Here is an 18,043-nt window from a genome sequence, read left to right as displayed (position 1 = left end):
GGCACCTCTAATCCATCTGCTGAAGGGCCTCGCGGGCGTCGCACAATTTTGCCATGCGGTCGAGGCGTTGGTGGTATTTCAGGACGGGCAGCTGTAGGATCGATCAAAGTTTGTTGGCGTCGGCGTACGTGTCGCAATGAGGCAGTGTGCGACTGAACCACCGATAATTGTCGCCCGCGCCAGTTTTGCTCACTGTACTCTTTTTGGGACAGATTGACGAACGCTGAGTTACCGCCAGCCATACTGCCAACACGAGACGTGCGATGCCACGATGGAGAGCATCGTCAGCGAAGCATCGAACTTCTGGAACCAGAACCGCATTATCTTGACTGATGAATCCGTAAAACGAGGGCTCCCATGGCCACAGTGAACAATGTATACTGGTTGGCACCGCTTCTTTTGACGCTGTGCGGGAGCCGCTCGCAAAGACCGACACGTATCGACAGGGGAAGACTGATGTGAATGCCACTTTCAGAGAGGCAGGCCATGAATACGGAGTAGCAGCCCAAGCTTTTCCAGCAACACTTTGGACCCTGGTCTACGAAGCAGGATCTGTCCACCCGGTGTGCTGTGTGATTTGGCGAGTCGCGGCATTCGCGGCTTCCACAACGTGCTCGTGGCGGACCTACGGCTGATTGGAGTGGTGCATAAACTCGTTTTGCTCTAGCACCAAGCACACTGTAGTCCAGTTGGTGGGTTGAACATGACAAGCTGCAGCGCTCCTCGTATGGGTTAGCAAGCCGCCCAAACGGAGCAAGACCTGAAGTGCCTAGGTGATAACGAATTCCCCTCTGTCGGACAGGTAGGCATTGGCCTATGCCAATTCCAATTCCAAGTTAAACTCGACCCCGAGGTTGCACGACTTTTTGTGCTGAGGTGAGATGCATCTTGTGGCGTCCATATCTGGCTGAGGTAGCCACTAGCTATGACAAGATTCTCGATCTTGAGGCAAGGAGAAGCTTGAATGTACCAAGCTTTATCCAAGGCTACTAGTAGGGTCCCTGTCAAACGAGGGGTCATTCTTAAAAGATGTTATGAAAACAATGACGGGTGACGGTCAACGGGTGGTCACCCCCAGTTCACCCTGACTCGCGCGCGTCGAGGTGTGAGCACAGGGCGGCGTCGCCCGAGGCCGGGAGTAGGGTGAGGCCACTAGGCGCGAGCAGTCTTTACTTACCTTGGCAGGTTTCATTATCCCTTTGTGTCATCTCGCTACACCCCACGCACACCACGAGGTTCTATTGACGAGGTAGAAGGCGTTGCCATCGTCTGCTATGAGAAGACTCTCGCCAGGCTTAACTCCGAACTCCATCTAGTCCCCTTCGCATGGGACGACTCCCCATCTACCAGCAGCGGCAATGCATTTCATTGTAACAACAGGTGTCGAGAAGGCAGACGCACAGACGCAGAAGCTCATCAGAAGCCAGGTGATGCTGGGGAGAAACCGGGGCAAGTCTAACCGTGCCAAACAAGGACATTCGACCAGCTGGGCCGTTGTGGCTGATTTCAAACGAGGCCCTCCGGTGCCATTGAAGACATTTATCGAAGCATACTACTCCGCTATTCCTGGGAAAGTTGGCTCTGATCTATCCTCTATCGAGCTTGCTGCTGAGATGGACGCGGCTGCGTTTGGTGATGTGGTGAGATGTGGGTCACCCATACTCTCTACGCGTGCCAGCCGCTGACGGGACGGAAAACCAGTCTTTGACATGGCAGCAAGGGCATTGTTCCCCCTGGTGATGGTGACCGGATTCACCCACAAGGACATGGCGTGGTTTGATCCTCTGAAGTTCGACGCCGCCTATCTCCACGTCACCGTGTTCGCCGCCGAGGTCTTCATGGACAGGATATTAGGTCGACAATATTCCACCACCAACCAAGATGCCGCCGTGCATTTTTTGAAAGGGGTCCAAATCTTACGCAAAAGGCTTCTACTGGGAGGCGAAAGCACTGAACCTTCAAATTCGACCATCGCTGTGGTTTTGACCCTGGCCATCAGTGCATTTTTCATGGGCGAGGATGAGACCTTCAGGCATCACATGGTGGGCCTCCGCAAGATGGTCGACCTTAGAGGAGGAATAGCTGCCTTTACGGGCAATAAGCTTCTTACGGAAATGTTCAGGTAAGTGGTGGCCATCGCCCCAGTCGAATGTCGCCGGTCCAGAAGCGTCTGATGTGGCACAGATGCGATATAGGCATGGCAATGCAAACTGGGTCCCAGCCTCTCTTCTTTAACAACCCTCTTTCAGAGCCCGTTGTGCCTTATCCGGACCGGGAGCTGTTGTCAATTCGAAACAGCATCTCGACCACTGGCTCTCAGCGCGACTCGGAAAACTTGCTCGACAAGATGGATGCGAGTCTGGTCGAAGCCTGGAGAGTCATGGAGAGATTCTGTTCCATTGTCAACTTGGCGGTCGAAACCCAACGAATGCTTTCTCCGCCACTCCTTTACGATACCATGGCTTCGGTCATGTATCGTCTTCTCCATATGAAGTTTGAGAGCGGCTCCGTTGATGAGGCAGTACGGCTCAGCCTACTCGGGTTGACATACCATATTTTCCTCCAGTGGCAGTACCTCAAGTTGCCCTACGTTTACTTTCCGACCATCTACAAAAGCTGCCTTCTAGACCCCAAACTTATGGGCGTGGCCTCCGCCCAGTTCATGCTTTGGTTTCTTATGGTCGGAGCCGTATCGACATTTACCACATCCGACCACCCGTGGCTTAAGGATTGTGTGCGAGAACACGCCGACAAATGTCAGGTGAAGTCGTGGAACGAGATGCGGACGGTCTTGAAATCCTTCATGTGGATCGGGCTGCTACATGATAAGCCCGGCAAGGATGTCTTTGATTCCGTCTTAGCAGGATAGTCTCATCGGACGACCCCCTGGCAATCGACATGATTGCTGAACCATCTCGACAATTCCGGACCTGCGTTGGTTTATTTGACATTGAAGGCTGGGATCACCCCAATCGAACTCCAGCCTCCATAATCTCCAGCATCCCGCTCCTCCTTGATTTCAATCTCCTTCCGGTCCTCGAGGCACCCATGATCAGAGTAGTGCAGACAAAGGCTCCTTCATTTTTGAAGAATTTGGACGCAGCCCCTACGGTTCCGACATCTCCGTTACTAACCAGGCGTTGTTAGATTACAACCGAGAACGGTAGTCTACCTGTCTGATATCAGCGTTTAGACCTATGGTGAGTGTTATGCGAGAGTTACTGACCGAGAGCACTCCATCAGCAACTTCCCGCGAGATGTGCACCCAAAAATTTTTGTTCGCACAAAGCGGGGTTGACAACAGGGCGCACACATAACATACGCCCTTCGTATGAAGTGAGACGCAATTTTCTTTTTCTTAATAACCTCATCAATATTCAACACTCACCTTGACGCACTCTTCCAAGCCAACTCCGAGCCAGGACCAAAGATGGCAGAGCAACAAACGTCAACATACAAGATCCGCTACGCCACGGAGCGCGACGTGCCCGTGATTTTACACTTGATCCGCGAGCTCGCTATCTACGAGAAAGCGCTCGACGAAGTCTTCGCCACGGAGCAGAAGCTCCGGGAGTCGCTCTCGTTCCCAGTTGACCCCAAGGACCTGGACAAGGGCTTCACAGACGGCTATGCGAAGACGCTGTTGATCTGTCCTGTTTCTAACAAAGAAGATCAGAAGGAGGACGAGGAGGAGGTCGCCGGCATGGCCCTGTACTTCCACAACTACTCGACCTGGCACGCCCGGCCGGGCATCTACCTGGAGGACCTGTTCGTGCACCCGACGTACCGGGGCCGGGGGTACGGCACGGCGCTAATCCGCGCCCTCGCCCGCGAATGCCAAAGGCTCAACTGCCGCCGCCTGGAGTGGTCCGTCTTGAAGTGGAATACCCCGAGTATCGACTTTTACCAGGGCAGCAGCGTCGGCGCCACGAGGATGGAGGAGTGGGTGGGCATGAGGGTCGAGGGGGAGCGGTTGGAGCGGTTGAGCAAGATGGTGGAGGGGAATTAAAAAAGAACTCGAAGCACGACGAGGGAAAAGATGTTTCTTGGGCCGGAATGCATTGTTTCCTCTAGAAGCCAGGAACTCCATCGAGACGGCATTTGCGGAATAGAACGGCGCAGTGAACGAAAACGGTGTCGCCATGGGTGGTCAAGCAGCATGTGTGGTTGGGCGGTTGCGGTCAACATTAAGTCTCTTCCATCTCATCTTGTCTCGTCATGTCTCGTCTCGCCTCGTCTCGTCCGATGTGAACACCTGAACGCCTACGGCCTTGCCTGATTCCCACACGGTATGATCTAACTCCAAGTTCCAACACGGCAGTCCGGGCCAACAGGTTATTTCCCACGGCTGCATTCTGTCCCCAATCATTCGGACCACCGTCGATCGAATGTACAAACGTTCTGGGTGTTCCGGGCAAACTCCCTTCTGTTCCCTTGCGGCTCTGGAGCCCGACACTCACATAACCACACAACAACTGTTCTGCTTCTTGGCCTGTTGGTAGAATATCCTACTCTGCGCACTCAGGCCGTCACTCTTCGCCACGAGGGAGTCAATCTTCTCCCCTCGCTCCAGAACACTTTGGATTGTCTTGTGCAGCACAATCTTGGTCTCGTCCAACTCCCTCTGCACCTTCATGATGCTATCCGCCTGGCCCGGATCCTGGTATTTGACGATGTACTCTTTCAGTTGCGGGAACGGTCTCGTGTTCGGTGGGTTGGTCGAGTACGAGGATCGCGGGTTCTGCGCGGAATATTCGTCGATGATCTTGGAGAGGAGTTGATGCGCGACCAACGCCGGGTATTCGCCATCGGATATGATGATGCCACAGAGCCCCAGGCTGGTGCTGTAGGCGTGGAATGTGTAGGACTTCTCCTCAATGTCTGTCCTCACGCCCGGCTTAGTGCGTTCCGCCACGGTTTTGGCGAACACGGTCATGAATTCGCCATAGCTGGTTGGAAGTAGCATGTCAGTACTCGTAGGGACAAGGAGTTGAGGAATGTGCCACGCTTACCTGTCTCGGGTGAAGCGGGAGAACGAGGACAGGTCTCGCTCAACGGCGAGTTCAATGGCAGGGGCTGATTCGTTTCGAAGGACCTAGAGAGAGAGATGAGTATCTCTTTGCTGTGGCCTAATCTATGATCAAAGGGTATGCTCACTCCAATGTAGAAGATCTTCATTCTGGCGGTGTGTGTTCTTTGTTTACCAGGTGGAAGTGTCGGGAGAGTAGAAGTTTGTCGAGGTCAAGCAGTTGCTTGAGAAATCTGCACAGCAGCAAAGAACCTAGGGATACAATTCTGCAGTGAAAGGGGGAATTACAAGGAAGGAGGAGGGAGGTGTTGTAAAGGAAGGATAGAATGGATGAATCGACAATGCCTGCGAATCTCGACTTCCAAGGGGAACGTCACAAGCGTAGCGCCGGCACCAGACGAAAGGTCCCCGTGTTCTGTCTGCCTTTGTGGGCGGTGCCCGCAGCTGCCATCCCGCCAAAAGCCCCTCCAGCCTTAAGTTTCAGCCCCCATTATCTCCCCTAGACCAATCAGTCTTGTGCCTCCCTCGTCCCAGGCCCCCGCGATGCTTGTGAGCCTATCAAAGCCAAGTCCTGCTTAGGGCGAGGCTGCAACCGTGTGCGAGTCATCAACCAGCAAAATGAGACTTTTTCACTTTCTCATATCGCTTTTCCCATAACAACACAGGCTTTTCCGGCACAGGCTCCAGAATTGATTCTGATCGTACTGCATGTTTCAGACGCCTTTTCTGCATCGTCCATTCAGCTGATCGCAAAAATGGTCGACCAAACTTTCCGGTCTGAAGAACAATGGCTGGCTCAGGTGGCAGCGATGCGGCAGGCCATCGCCGACTTGAAGTTGCCGTCCCTCAACGATGCGTCGCAAATGTATGGGGCAGATCTTGACTTGGACGAAGACTTGAGCGAAGACGTTGATGACGACATCTGGGATACTGAAAGTGTGGCCGATGAGAGCCCTTTTACCGACGACGTCGACGACACGGTAAATGGATTCAAAACTCCCGACGTGGGAACCAACGGTGTTTTTGACCGGACGTGGCTTCGTTCAAAATGTGCTGCCTGGGCTCGCTCGAAGTCTGGCATCGATCCCACCGAGATCGAACACCAAATCACTGCTCTGTTAGCGTCAGACAGTTCGGACGAGGAATTGCAGATGTCGCTTGCCGATATCGTTGGATTTGATGATCTTGACTTTGTCATTGAACTCATCTCCCACCGCAAAGAAGTTGTGTCTTCTCAAACTGCAACCACTCGTCAGACTGATGGACTCTTTGGTACGCTGGAGACTCGTGAGGAACGAGCAGCGACTCTCAGACGACAGGACTACGAGCACAAACATGCTGCCCTGGCTCCAGCCTTTGATCGATCTGGGCCGAAATATCCGCATGTCTATAAGTCAGATATTGCCGCTACGGGCAATATGTTGGATGTGGCAGGCAGAAAGTACGCTCTCCCTGTCGGCAGTACCCGACACGACTACCCGAAATATGAAGAGTATTCAATCCCGGCCTCCAAGGTAGGCTCTCTTGCTGCAGGCCAGAAACTGGTCAATATCTCCGACATGGACGGTCTGTGCCAGCGCACTTTCAAGGGCTACAAGAGCCTGAATCGAATGCAGAGCCTACTTTATCCAGTGGCGTACACTACCGCGGAGAACATGTTAATTTGTGCTCCCACCGGTGCTGGTAAGACTGATGCTGCTATGCTCACAATCCTGCATGCGATTTCGAAAAATGTCCTACCAAATCCAATCGAAGAGCCAGCCGCCACGGAATTTATCGTGATGGCAGACGATTTCAAAATCGTCTACGTTGCACCCATGAAAGCTCTAGCTGCCGAGGTCACAGAAAAGCTGGGCAAGCGATTGGCATGGCTGGGCATCCAAGTGAGAGAATTGACCGGTGATATGCAGTTGACCAAGAAGGAAATCGCAGCGACCCAAATCATCGTGACTACACCGGAGAAGTGGGATGTTGTCACTCGCAAGAGCACTGGAGACACCGAGCTAGTCCAGAAAGTCCGGCTTCTCATCATCGACGAAGTCCACATGCTCCACGACGAGCGGGGTGCTGTTATCGAGTCCTTGGTCGCCAGGACAGAACGGCAGGTGGAAAGCACCCAGTCACTAATTCGTATTGTCGGACTGTCTGCGACTCTACCAAATTACATCGATGTTGCGGACTTTCTAAAAGTGAATCGCATGACTGGTCTGTTTTACTTTGACGCTTCTTTTCGTCCCGTCCCACTCGAACAACACTTCATTGGTGTTAAAGGAAAGGGAAACAAGGTTCAGCGCGAGAATCTTGATGAAGTCACCTTCCAGAAGGTCAAAGAGCTTTTAAAGCAGGACAAGCAAGTCATGGTCTTTGTTCACTCCAGGAAAGACACAGTCTTGGCTGCCCGCACTCTCTACCAAATGGCTGTTGAGGATGGGTGCGCCGAGCTGTTTGTCCCAGACCTCGACAATCCTGCCTTTGTAAGAGCAATGGCAGATTTGAAAACCACTCGAGGCCGTGAACTGCGAGAAATTGTTCCCAAGGGATTCGGGTGCCATAACGCTGGCATGGCGCGATCAGACAGAAACTTCGTTGAACGAATTTTCTCCGATGGTGCTGTCAAAGTCCTTTGCTGTACGGCAACCCTTGCATGGGGTGTCAACTTGCCCGCCGCCGCCGTTGTGATAAAGGGGACGCAGCTTTACAGTTCTGAAGCCGGTAAATTTGTCGATCTTGGAATACTTGACGTCCTTCAAATTTTTGGACGTGCTGGTCGTCCTCAGTTTCAAGACAGCGGTATTGGATACATTTGTACCACTTACGACAAATTGCAACATTATCTATCCGCCGTCACCCAGCAACAACCGATTGAATCCAAGTTCTCGCAAAAGCTGGTCGACAACCTCAACGCCGAGATCAGTTTGGGTACAGTAACTACAGTACAAGAGGCGGTGACCTGGCTAGGCTACACCTATTTGTTCATTCGCATGCGGCGGAACCCGCAGGCATACGGCATAGATTGGGACGAGTATCAAGACGACCCTCAACTGGGCCAAAGACGGCGTAAACTAATTATCGACGCTGCTAGAACGCTGCACCGCAGCCAAATGATCATCTTCAGTGAGCGGACGGACGAGCTTCGCGCAAAAGATGTTGGTCGCATTGCCAGCCAATACTACGTCCTTCAGAGCAGTATCGAAATATTCAATACCATGATGCGGCCACATGCAAGCGAGGCAGATGTTCTGAAGATGATCAGCATGAGCGGCGAATTCGACAACATCCAGTCCCGAGACAATGAAGCGCTGGAACTGCAGCGACTACGCCAGGAAGCTGTCGTATGTGAGATCGAGGATCGCAAGAATGGTCCGAAGAGCTCTGCAGAAGAGAAAGAGCAGAAGGTCATTGAGAACCATGCAAAGACCAATATCCTACTCCAGTCATACATATCCAGAGCCAAACTGGAAGATTTTGCCTTGGTCTCAGACCTGGCATACGTCGCACAGAACTCGGCTCGGATCTGTCGGGCTTTGTTCATGATCGCCCTGAATCGTGGCTGGGGTTATCAGTGTCAGGTACTACTATCCATGTGTAAGGCCATTGAGAAGCAAATATGGCCTTTTCAGCATCCATTTCACCAATTTGATCTTCCTATGCCAGTTTTGAAGAACCTGGATGACAAGGCACCTTCATCGAACATTGAAAGCCTGCGAGAAATGGAGCCAGCTGAAATTGGAAGTCTTGTGCACAACCACAAAATGGGGACGACTTTGACGAAGTTGCTCGACAACTTCCCAACGATGTCTGTCGAGGCGGAGACTGCACCTCTTAACAGAGATGTTCTCCGTATGAGGTTGTATCTCTACCCGGAGTTTGTCTGGAACGATCGCCACCACGGCACTTCTGAAGCATACTGGGTTTGGGTTGAAAATTCGGAGACCTCAGAAATCTACCATCACGAGTACTTTATCCTGAGCCGGAAGAAAATGCACGACAGCCATGAACTCAATTTCACAATCCCCCTGGCTGACCCTTTGCCTTCTCAGATATACGTTCGAGTCATATCGGATCGTTGGCTGGGAGCAGAGACCGTCCACCCCGTCTCATTTCAGCATCTCATCCGACCAGACACTGAGAGTGTGTATACTGATCTTCTCGACCTAGAACCCCTTCCGATCACGGCTTTGAAGAACCCGGCGCTAGAAGAGCTCTATGGCCAACGCTTCCGATTTTTCAACCCAATGCAGACTCAGATTTTCCATACTTTGTATCATACTTCGAACAACGTCCTCTTGGGTTCGCCTACCGGTTCTGGGAAGACTGTTGCCGCAGAGCTAGCTATGTGGTGGGCATTCCGTGAGAGGCCAGGAAGTAAAGTCGTATACATCGCCCCCATGAAGGCGCTTGTTCGCGAGAGAGTGCAGGACTGGCGCAGGCGGCTCACCATACCAATGGGTTTGAAGTTGGTTGAGTTGACTGGCGACAATACCCCAGATACACGGACTATCCGCGATGCGGATATCATAATCACCACGCCCGAGAAGTGGGACGGTATATCCCGATCGTGGCAGACCAGATCTTATGTTCGACAAGTGTCTCTCGTGATTATCGACGAAATACACCTGTTGGGCGGTGACCGCGGCCCTATCCTCGAGATCATCGTATCAAGAATGAACTACATCGCGTCTCAAGCGGAAAGCGGATCCATTCGTCTGGTGGGCATGTCGACTGCCTGTGCCAACGCCACCGACCTGGCAAACTGGCTCGGAGTCAAACCTGGAAACAATCAGGGGCTGTTCAATTTCCGTCACAGTGTTCGTCCCGTCCCGCTGGAGATATTCATCGACGGCTTTCCCGAGCAGAGGGGATTCTGCCCCCTGATGCAAAGCATGAACCGCCCGACCTACCTGGCCATCAAAAACCACAGTCCGGACAAGCCTGTCATTGTCTTCGTGGCATCGAGAAGACAAACCCGTCTCACGGCAAAAGACCTCATCAATTTCTGTGGCATGGAAGAGAATCCTCGGAGATTTCTCCATTTTGACAATGAAGATGATCTTCAGCATACACTATCGGCTGTCAAAGATGCCGCGCTGAAAGAAGCGTTGAGTTTCGGCATCGGACTTCATCACGCCGGGCTGGTCGAGTCTGATCGAACACTCTCCGAGCAACTTTTCGCCGCGAACAAGATCCAGATCCTCGTGGCCACGTCGACGCTTGCTTGGGGTGTCAATCTGCCTGCTCATCTGGTTGTCGTCAAGGGTACACAGTTCTTCGATGCTAAGATTGAAGGATACAGAGACATGGACCTAACCGATGTTCTCCAGATGCTAGGCCGAGCAGGACGACCACAATTCGATACGTCCGGAATCGCCCGCATTTTTACGCAGGCCTCGAAGAAGGCATTTTACAAGCACTTCCTACACACAGGTTTCCCCGTGGAGAGTTCTCTGCACAAAGTCCTCGATAACCATTTGGGCGCCGAGGTCTCTGCTGGTGTCATTACCACCAAGCAAGACGCGCTCGACTACCTGACCTGGACATTTTTCTTCCGTCGTCTCCATAAGAATCCAACGTATTATGGTCTCGAGATCTCGGCCGAGGAGCACAAGGAAAACCAGCTCACTGCAAGACAAGCTGCTGCCGATTATATGATCACGTTGGTGGACAAATCGCTTGACGATCTCGCGGAAAGTGACTGTGTCTTGGTGCATAGTAATGGCGACGTGGATAGCACTCCATTCGGCAAAATCATGTCGTATTACTATCTTAGCCACCTGACGATTCGCAAGTTTCTGTTGAAGGCGCGCAAAACCACCTCTGCAACTTTCGCGGATGTTTTGTCGTGGATAAGCCTGGCTACCGAATTTGACGATCTCCCCGTGCGGCATAATGAAGACCTTATCAACGCCGAATTGGCGAAAAACCTGCCCCTGGACACCGAAGGCCTCATGGAGAACTTACCAATGTGGGATCCTCACGTCAAGGCATTCCTCCTTATTCAGGCATTCATGGGCCGCATCGACCTCCCCATCTCCGATTACGTCGGTGACCAAACATCGGTTCTCGATCAGGGCATTCGTATCATCCAAGCTGGAGTGGACGTCATGACGGAACTCAACAGGTTTGATGCTGTCGTGCAAATGGTCAAACTGCTACAGTGCATCAAGTCTGCGCGCTGGCCGGAGGATTATCCACTCAGCATTCTTCCCGGTGTAGATGAAGTGTTTGACGAAAAGCTGGAAGGAAAAGTGCCCAAGGACTTGGTCACAACAGCGGTGCTGTCTTCGCGACATGGAGTTAAGACTATTGACGGGTTGATGAACGTGCTGGGGATAAAAGCCCAGAATAGTCGTGGAGCGTTCATCAAAGCCGTGAATGCACTTCCAGACCTTGCTTTATCAGCGACGGGCGAGACGAACAGTTTCCAACTCACTTTAAAACGCAGCAATCGATTGCTCGACCACGAAGCCAGAATCTACGCCCCGAAGTTTCCAAAGCCACAGACCGAGGGGTATTTTGTACTTGTTTTCCCTCCTGGATCCGCTTCAAATGACAAAGGTGTTGATATCTTGGCTCTCAAGAGGGCAAATTGGTCCACTACCAAGCAGGGAACTCAGAGCAGAGCGGTAGGGACTGCAACTGTCAAGCTTAAGATCCCGACCCCGGCATTGGATTTGGGAAGAGGACAAAAGGAGATCAAAGTCGATGTTCTCGTCATGAGCGATGCATACCCGGGGATGGAGTGGCGGCTGGAGAATGTTGTTGTGCCGATTTCGCAGGAGGAAAAGAACACAGTAGAGGTGAACGTTGACGAGGGCTTGCTGAAGAAGAAATAGACAAACAGAGACGGAATTAAAAGCATCCCTCGCTGCATCAATGGGTAGAAATGAAAGATTTGGATGCCATTTGAGAGCTACGAGCATTAACAACCCCTTCTGGCCAGTCATTGCTACCCTCCCAATCAATCACTCCTCGAACCAGGCCATCCCCGTCAATGCTCACGATAGCAACCGAGTTCGATTTGTTTTCTCAGCCTTGCGCCACGACCCGTTGCGCCATATGTTTGTTCCCTGTCTCTCTTGACCAGCAATCAGTTTCCTTCTTTCTCAGGACCTTCTTTTGGGCGTGGCTGGAGCTGGCCTGGGCTGATGTGGGTTCGGTTGATTTATCTCTGCGTTGTTGTCTTTCTCTTCGTCGTCTTGGTTCTGGTTGACATCCGCTCCTCCAAGCTGGGTGTTGTCCTCTGTACCTCCTTCGTCTTTCTCAACCGGATATACGGCGCAAGGGTGCTCTTCGCTGGCTCCCCTCCCTTCCCCGCGTCCGTCAACTCACGCTCGAACATCACGTTGTCCTCGTCGCCCGCCTTGCCCTTCGCCAGCAGGATTACCTCGACTTTAACCTCGTCGGCTCTACCGTTCACCACACTGCGCTGGTACCACGCTGCATATCCCGTTGGGTCCTTGGCCGGATTGAATGTGGTGTACAGGTGATTGCAGTATGGCTGGTCGATGCAGGACTCGCCGAGGTTGAAGAGGGTGGTCGTGACGGGGTTGCGGCGCAGCACGGTGTTGATCACCTCGGCGGTGACTTCCGACAATACGGCGTCGAGCAAAGCGATGTCCGTCATGGCTTCGGCTGCGGGGAGGATGAATGGGTCGACGGCATACTTTCTGTTCAGGAGGACCCGGCAGTGGAGGTTCTTGTCGTTGGTCTTGCCGAAGGGTGCGTGAGCGGGGGTTAAGGCTACTGCCTTGGGAGTCGCTGTTGGCTATGGTGATGTGGGCTGCTGTTGCTTCTGTTCAGCCATTGTGCCGATCCGGATGGTGTTCAGAGTGAGTTGATTTCCAAGAGAAGTGATTCACGAGATTTGACGGTAATGGAAGAATCGAAGAAACAGATTTGTGGCTGACACGTGGACGATGTGAATCTTGCTGCCTCATTCTAGGCTTAGTAGAGATCTTTATAAAGTGTCACTTACCCATCATTCACTAGATCACATGTCGTGACAGCAGGTGTCTGATTCACGATCTTTTGTTACTGGGTGTTCTTTCACAGCCGACCGACCCCCTTTTCCCCCACAGCCTTGTGCAGCCTTGCGACATGGGTGTTCCCTACCGCAGAAAAAGGTCTGTGCGCCTGTACATTGGACTTCTTCCCTGTTGACTTAACCTGTTGAACTCCACACCTCTCCACTGCGGACGTGAGCCAGGCCATGTACTAGGAGGAATAAGATAGAAAGTACTGGCCAGGTACGCCCAGCTCTCATACACCAAGACAAGTCCGTCTTGAGGGAGGATGCGGCAGAGTACCGCCCCGAGCGCTGGCTCCGCACGAAGGAGAAGAAGGCGCATGGATCAAAGAATCAGATAAGCCCATGGAGCATCTCTCTCACCAGCCCAAGGATCCACTACGAAAACGAGAATTGAGAAACCACAACAACGTCCCATCGAGATGCGGAATTGCCCTGTCGAATTCAACAGACCAGAGGCTGGCTGGCTAGTCATGTCATATAGCTCATTTTATCGTACTACTTGAGAGACAAGTCAGGGGTGAAACCAAATACCTCACTAGGGCTTAGAGGGGCGTCGACCTCAATGCCGAGTCTGACTTGCATACTCTGACCAGAACCGCAACGAAGCCCACCACGTTATGCAGGTAGTTACGTTCTGGGCGCGTCATCGAGAAATCGAAACGTTGAGGAACACAAGAGGAGAAATGGTCCCCAGAACTCAAAGATGGCAGCGACCACACTCATTGCTTGCAAGACGGGCGGTGGTCTCCGGGTCGCACATGGTCTAGTAACATTCTTTGAAGACGATAGGTCTTACTTTGCAGCAGCCAGGTTCAATTATCGGGTCGTGGTCACCGAGACTACTTCGGCAATCGAACGCCGCGTCATGGATGCACACGCCTCCGCAATATGACCGGAGGTGCAATTCTCCGCGCGACCGGGGTATATGCGTCGAATTGAGGAGCTGATCAGCTCAGGTGTACAAGAAGAGGGCAAGTTTCGGACCAAGATCAGTGGGTCTGAGCTGCTCTCGAATGACCTGTCAAGAGGAAAGATAGACAAGAGAGGGGTGAGGAAAGAATGGCAAGTCGATGGCTACCAACTGGTAGTCCAAATCTTGGGCCAAGATCAAGTATCTGTGTTTGATTGAGCGGGAGGTCATCTTACAAAGAAAGCCCTCATAGCTAACCAGATTCCCCCTTTCTGTTATAGCTCCAAGACCTCGACGGGGATCTCGATCGTCTTTGCCCTAATATAGTCTGCAAACCCTTTACCCAGGGAGTCGAGCAAGGTACTGGCCAACACGCCGCGACCGAGAATGCCGTACACGACAAAGTGCACAGCCTTGATCTCGGGGAACTCCATGCGCTCGATGAAGTATGTGTCGCGCCAGTCGTCGCCGATCAGCTCCTGCAGCTTCTGCCGCGACATGTATCCGCGGAACCAGTCCCAGTGTGCGGGATTCCTGGGGTAGATGCCGAAGTTGCAGTTGGCGCCCTTGTCACCAGATCGGCCGTAGGCGATGTCACCCAGCGTGACGGTTTTCGTGGGCCCCTGTGGGTTGCGCAATGCGTATGGTTGAGCGTCGAAGTTGATCCTTCGCTCCAGATGGTAGAACTCGGTCGGCAGTTTCGCGTCGATGGTTTTGGCGACCTTCCCATCTTTGCCCAAGATATGCGCTGCTTCCTTAAGTGCGGTTTGGTCGTATAGCCCAGGATAGAAGGATATGTATGGCTTGGGGTGAGCGGTGCGGTAGTCAAGCGACCAGTGTAGCCCTGAATCTCTGCATCAGAATGGAAAATAAGAGCAATAACGATTGAAAGAGGCCTGTCTCGAGGCCGGGTGGTACTTACCGTGAAAATGCTGCATGATATGATCTGCCCAGGCGGGAAATATCTGCGATATGGGCTCTTCTGTCGGGGCCTGTGCAAAGATACGGCAATAGGTCGTACTGCGGAGTTGGCTTCGAGGATTGGGCTCTGGCACGCCCACACTGTGTAGGGTTAATGTATAGACACAGAAGCAGTTTCAGGATCTGCTCACATCTGGAATTCGAGATTGTCAAACTTGTCCAGAACACCTCTCTCATTGAGGAAAAAGCGCATCTGCCTCTCGAAAAGCTCCCATTTCTTGTCCGTGGCGTACCCTACGGCGTTGGCTAGAAGCTGGCACTGATAACCGGCGTCATAGAAGACAGCTAGCTTGGTCGTTGGGGGCGGTGGGTAGCCCTTGATGCCGGACATTTCGACGCGGTTCTTGCCCACGTCCCGGATGGCGATGTTCGTTGTGTCGGCCGACACGTCGCTGTTCAGGTAGATGGCGCCCTGGATCTCGTAGAGAAACTGGCACGTGATGGTGTCGGTGTTCACGATACCCTTCTTGGTGTTTTCGTGCTTGGTGATCACCGCCGTCCCGTCGCTGGCCACCTCGGCGATTCCGAAGGGGAGATCCACCAACAGGTCCAAGTCGAACTGGTCGAACCCGGCGAAATTGGCGCCCGTCGTGTAGGCCGAGCATTCGATCAAGTGGCCGGCGATCAGGGCGCTCGCGAGTTGGTCGTAGTCGGTGGGTTTCCATTGATGCCAGTACCACGCCGCAGCAATTACAGGAGAAGCGTCGGCGACCCGGCCGGCGATGACGATGTCGGCGCCGCCTTCTAAAGCACCGACGAGACCTCTTGCCCCCAGGTATGCATGCGATGTGATGACTGGTCTGGATTGGTAGTCCTGCAGGGCCACGGCGAGCTTTTCGACTTTGACATCGGGGTTGTTAGAATCCAGATGATCTGGGATCTTGCCGGTTCGAGCGATTTGGTCTTTTGTTTCGTCGGTCAGATCATCGCCGGAGAGATAGGCGACCTTGAGTGAGTAGCCTTTCTCGTTCACCTGAGACTCGAATTAGATAACTCCCAGTGATTTCTAACCAGTCCCTATTGTCCTGGGAGGGCTCGTACAAGTTGTTGGACTTTGGCTGCCAGTCCGGCAGGGTTCAGGGCACCTCCGTTGACGATGACCTTCAGCTCTTTCTCGGCAATCAGGTCAATCGTTTGCACGAAACCGTCCCAGCAGGTCTGTTCCCAGCCCTCGTGCACACCTGCGTCCATTCCCTTCTTGTTTTCTGGGAGGTTGATCTCTATTCCGCAACGTGGTCGTTTTCATCAGTCCCATGTCTCTGGATAAGACGAATCCATGACCTGTCTCAGCACTTACCAGCGAGGTAGTCGCCCGTCAAGAAATCAACGTCGCCCCATTCCGCCTGTCGACGCATGTGATAGCCGGGGTCGGCTGAAAGAACGTTAGCCTCGCTACCAGCCTCGACGTCAACACAACCAAAGAAGAACACGAACTTCTTGCGCCCGAGACATTGGCAATCCTGGCGGGCCGCTTGCCTCGCTGATCCCATCTCGATTCTTTGACAATCATGGCCTAACTAAGTGGTGGGAAGGCGTGGTAGATGAGTTGATATGATTTCGCGGGGAAATAGGACGCTGGTGATCAATATATCTGATAGAGATCAGCTTATTAATGAGAAGAGAAGAGTGTATACCGGGCAGCAGGATGTGGCCACGTAGGTAAGTATTCTGAAGCGGAGAGAAATCTCCTGGCGGGCGTCTCCAAGTCGTTCAACGCGTGTTGCATGCAGCTGCTCCACAATTCCATGTCCCAGGATCGCTATTCATTCTCCATCCGACGGACGGTATCCGCAAAACCTGGAGAGCTGATTATGGGAAATCCCGAGGCTTCGGGGGCATGGACCACCGGAACTCAGACGAACCAACCAGGGGATCATCAGGCTGAATGTAGAATCTCCTCGGCAGCTGTCCGGATCTGGGAGAGGAATTGGATATTTTAACAGTACGAGGCGCAGACAAGGACTGAGAACGCTGTCTATTCTACATTACACGTCTTTATCTTGCATTCCTGCTTAACTACCATATCTGGGTGTTCACGAGGCGAAAATACAGCTGTCGTATGCTTCAGGGGCTAAGCTGGAGCGACTACATTGGGGGCCATTGCGTTATTCACCTTCTACGCCGCCAAAGGGGCACAATGGGCTGCCAGAAAGGCTCCTGGTCGTCTGACAGAGCAGACATGAAGTTAGGAGATAACATCGTTAGCGACTTGCGTAGCCTGGACGGTGAAACCTCATCTCCCTAGCTTCATTCCTTCTGTTGGCACGCTGGGGGGAGGATGACGGCGGATAGCGTGCGGATGCGAATGATGTTTCAATGTCTTCCGTACCGCGCATACGACAGAGTCTCAACATTGTATGTACTGACTCCAATTTATCATTCCACTCATTGCCAAATTTGAAATCAGGACAATGACCGTGGTTGCGGCACTAGAGATGGAGTCCCATACAATGATTCGGCCTGTAACCTTGAGCAGATCACCTCGTGCGCAAGTAAGTGCTTGCCATCTCAGGAGCACCGAGGAGGGCACAAAAAGACAAAGGCGAGAAGTGAGAAGGCCAACACACCCGAATCCATCTTGTCTTTGCCATCAGAGCCTTCGTAGGGGCAACATAGGACTCTTAATAGTGCCAGGGCCTCACCGTGGCGCAGCTCTTCCTCGAACGCTATAGACGGTTCCTTGAGAGGATAGGGCTCTTTGAAGCAGAAGCTGCTAATTGTGGTAGTCCAACCAGCGCGCGAATCTCTGGATCTGCTAATGTCCTTCCCGCTGAAGCGAAGGTGGCATACAACAATGCTTTACTGTAGTCCTGGTAGCGAACCTCCCTTCATGTCGCTGGGAAAGGCCTCGCGGCTGATTTAGGATGCCTTGCTGGGATTTCTGGTACTGACGTGGAAGGAGTACCCTGAACTGGAGGGGCGATTCAGGAGCCTCTAGTTGTATAGCCTCTCCATAGATGGCGTCTGTCAAGGTGAACCATAACGAAATGCCTTTGACAGTGTGTAGGCTCGAAGAAGGCCCGTAGAAGTGCGGACGTCCTCACATAATCTGCCAATGAGTCTGAGTGTGACTGTATCAAACCTTGACCTTCTG

At 52.7% G+C, this 18,043-nt stretch overlaps 6 protein-coding genes across 6 annotated transcripts; 3 read left to right on the top strand and 3 right to left on the bottom strand.

Annotated features, from left to right (window-relative positions):
- Positions 1-1,358: 1,358 nt before the first annotated feature.
- Positions 1,359-2,869, top strand: AYL99_05525 (hypothetical protein; the record flags this gene model as incomplete). The annotated part of the gene is made up of 3 exons (XM_018837037.1): positions 1,359-1,647; positions 1,702-2,122; positions 2,185-2,869. 3 exons carry the CDS (start codon positions 1,359-1,361, stop codon positions 2,867-2,869), a joined length of 1,395 nt encoding a protein of 464 aa, XP_018693890.1.
- A 561-nt stretch (positions 2,870-3,430) lies between these two features.
- On the top strand, positions 3,431-4,009 carry AYL99_05524 (hypothetical protein; the record flags this gene model as incomplete). Its single annotated transcript, XM_018837036.1, has 1 exon — positions 3,431-4,009. One exon carries the CDS (start codon positions 3,431-3,433, stop codon positions 4,007-4,009), a length of 579 nt encoding a protein of 192 aa, XP_018693889.1.
- A 447-nt stretch (positions 4,010-4,456) lies between these two features.
- Positions 4,457-5,178, bottom strand: AYL99_05523 (hypothetical protein; the record flags this gene model as incomplete). The annotated part of the gene is made up of 3 exons (XM_018837035.1): positions 4,457-4,949; positions 5,013-5,095; positions 5,158-5,178. 3 exons carry the CDS (start codon positions 5,176-5,178, stop codon positions 4,457-4,459), a joined length of 597 nt encoding a protein of 198 aa, XP_018693888.1.
- Positions 5,179-5,784: 606 nt separating this feature from the next.
- AYL99_05522 (hypothetical protein) lies at positions 5,785-11,862 on the top strand (the record flags this gene model as incomplete). The annotated part of the gene is made up of 1 exon (XM_018837034.1): positions 5,785-11,862. One exon carries the CDS (start codon positions 5,785-5,787, stop codon positions 11,860-11,862), a length of 6,078 nt encoding a protein of 2,025 aa, XP_018693887.1.
- Positions 11,863-12,191: 329 nt separating this feature from the next.
- On the bottom strand, positions 12,192-12,653 carry AYL99_05521 (hypothetical protein; the record flags this gene model as incomplete). Its single annotated transcript, XM_018837033.1, has 1 exon — positions 12,192-12,653. The coding sequence occupies one exon, from the start codon at positions 12,651-12,653 to the stop codon at positions 12,192-12,194; it is 462 nt and encodes a 153-aa protein (XP_018693886.1).
- A 1,590-nt stretch (positions 12,654-14,243) lies between these two features.
- Positions 14,244-16,459, bottom strand: AYL99_05520 (hypothetical protein; the record flags this gene model as incomplete). The annotated part of the gene is made up of 6 exons (XM_018837032.1): positions 14,244-14,812; positions 14,891-15,030; positions 15,081-15,922; positions 15,991-16,169; positions 16,247-16,321; positions 16,384-16,459. 6 exons carry the CDS (start codon positions 16,457-16,459, stop codon positions 14,244-14,246), a joined length of 1,881 nt encoding a protein of 626 aa, XP_018693885.1.
- Between the last annotated feature and the right edge of the window lie 1,584 nt (positions 16,460-18,043).

This window comes from Fonsecaea erecta (genome assembly GCF_001651985.1).
Source record: "Fonsecaea erecta strain CBS 125763 chromosome Unknown Scaff4, whole genome shotgun sequence".
NCBI lineage: Eukaryota > Fungi > Ascomycota > Eurotiomycetes > Chaetothyriales > Herpotrichiellaceae > Fonsecaea > Fonsecaea erecta.
Note: the sequence above shows the minus strand (reverse complement) of the source record. Positions and strands in the feature narration are given on the sequence as shown.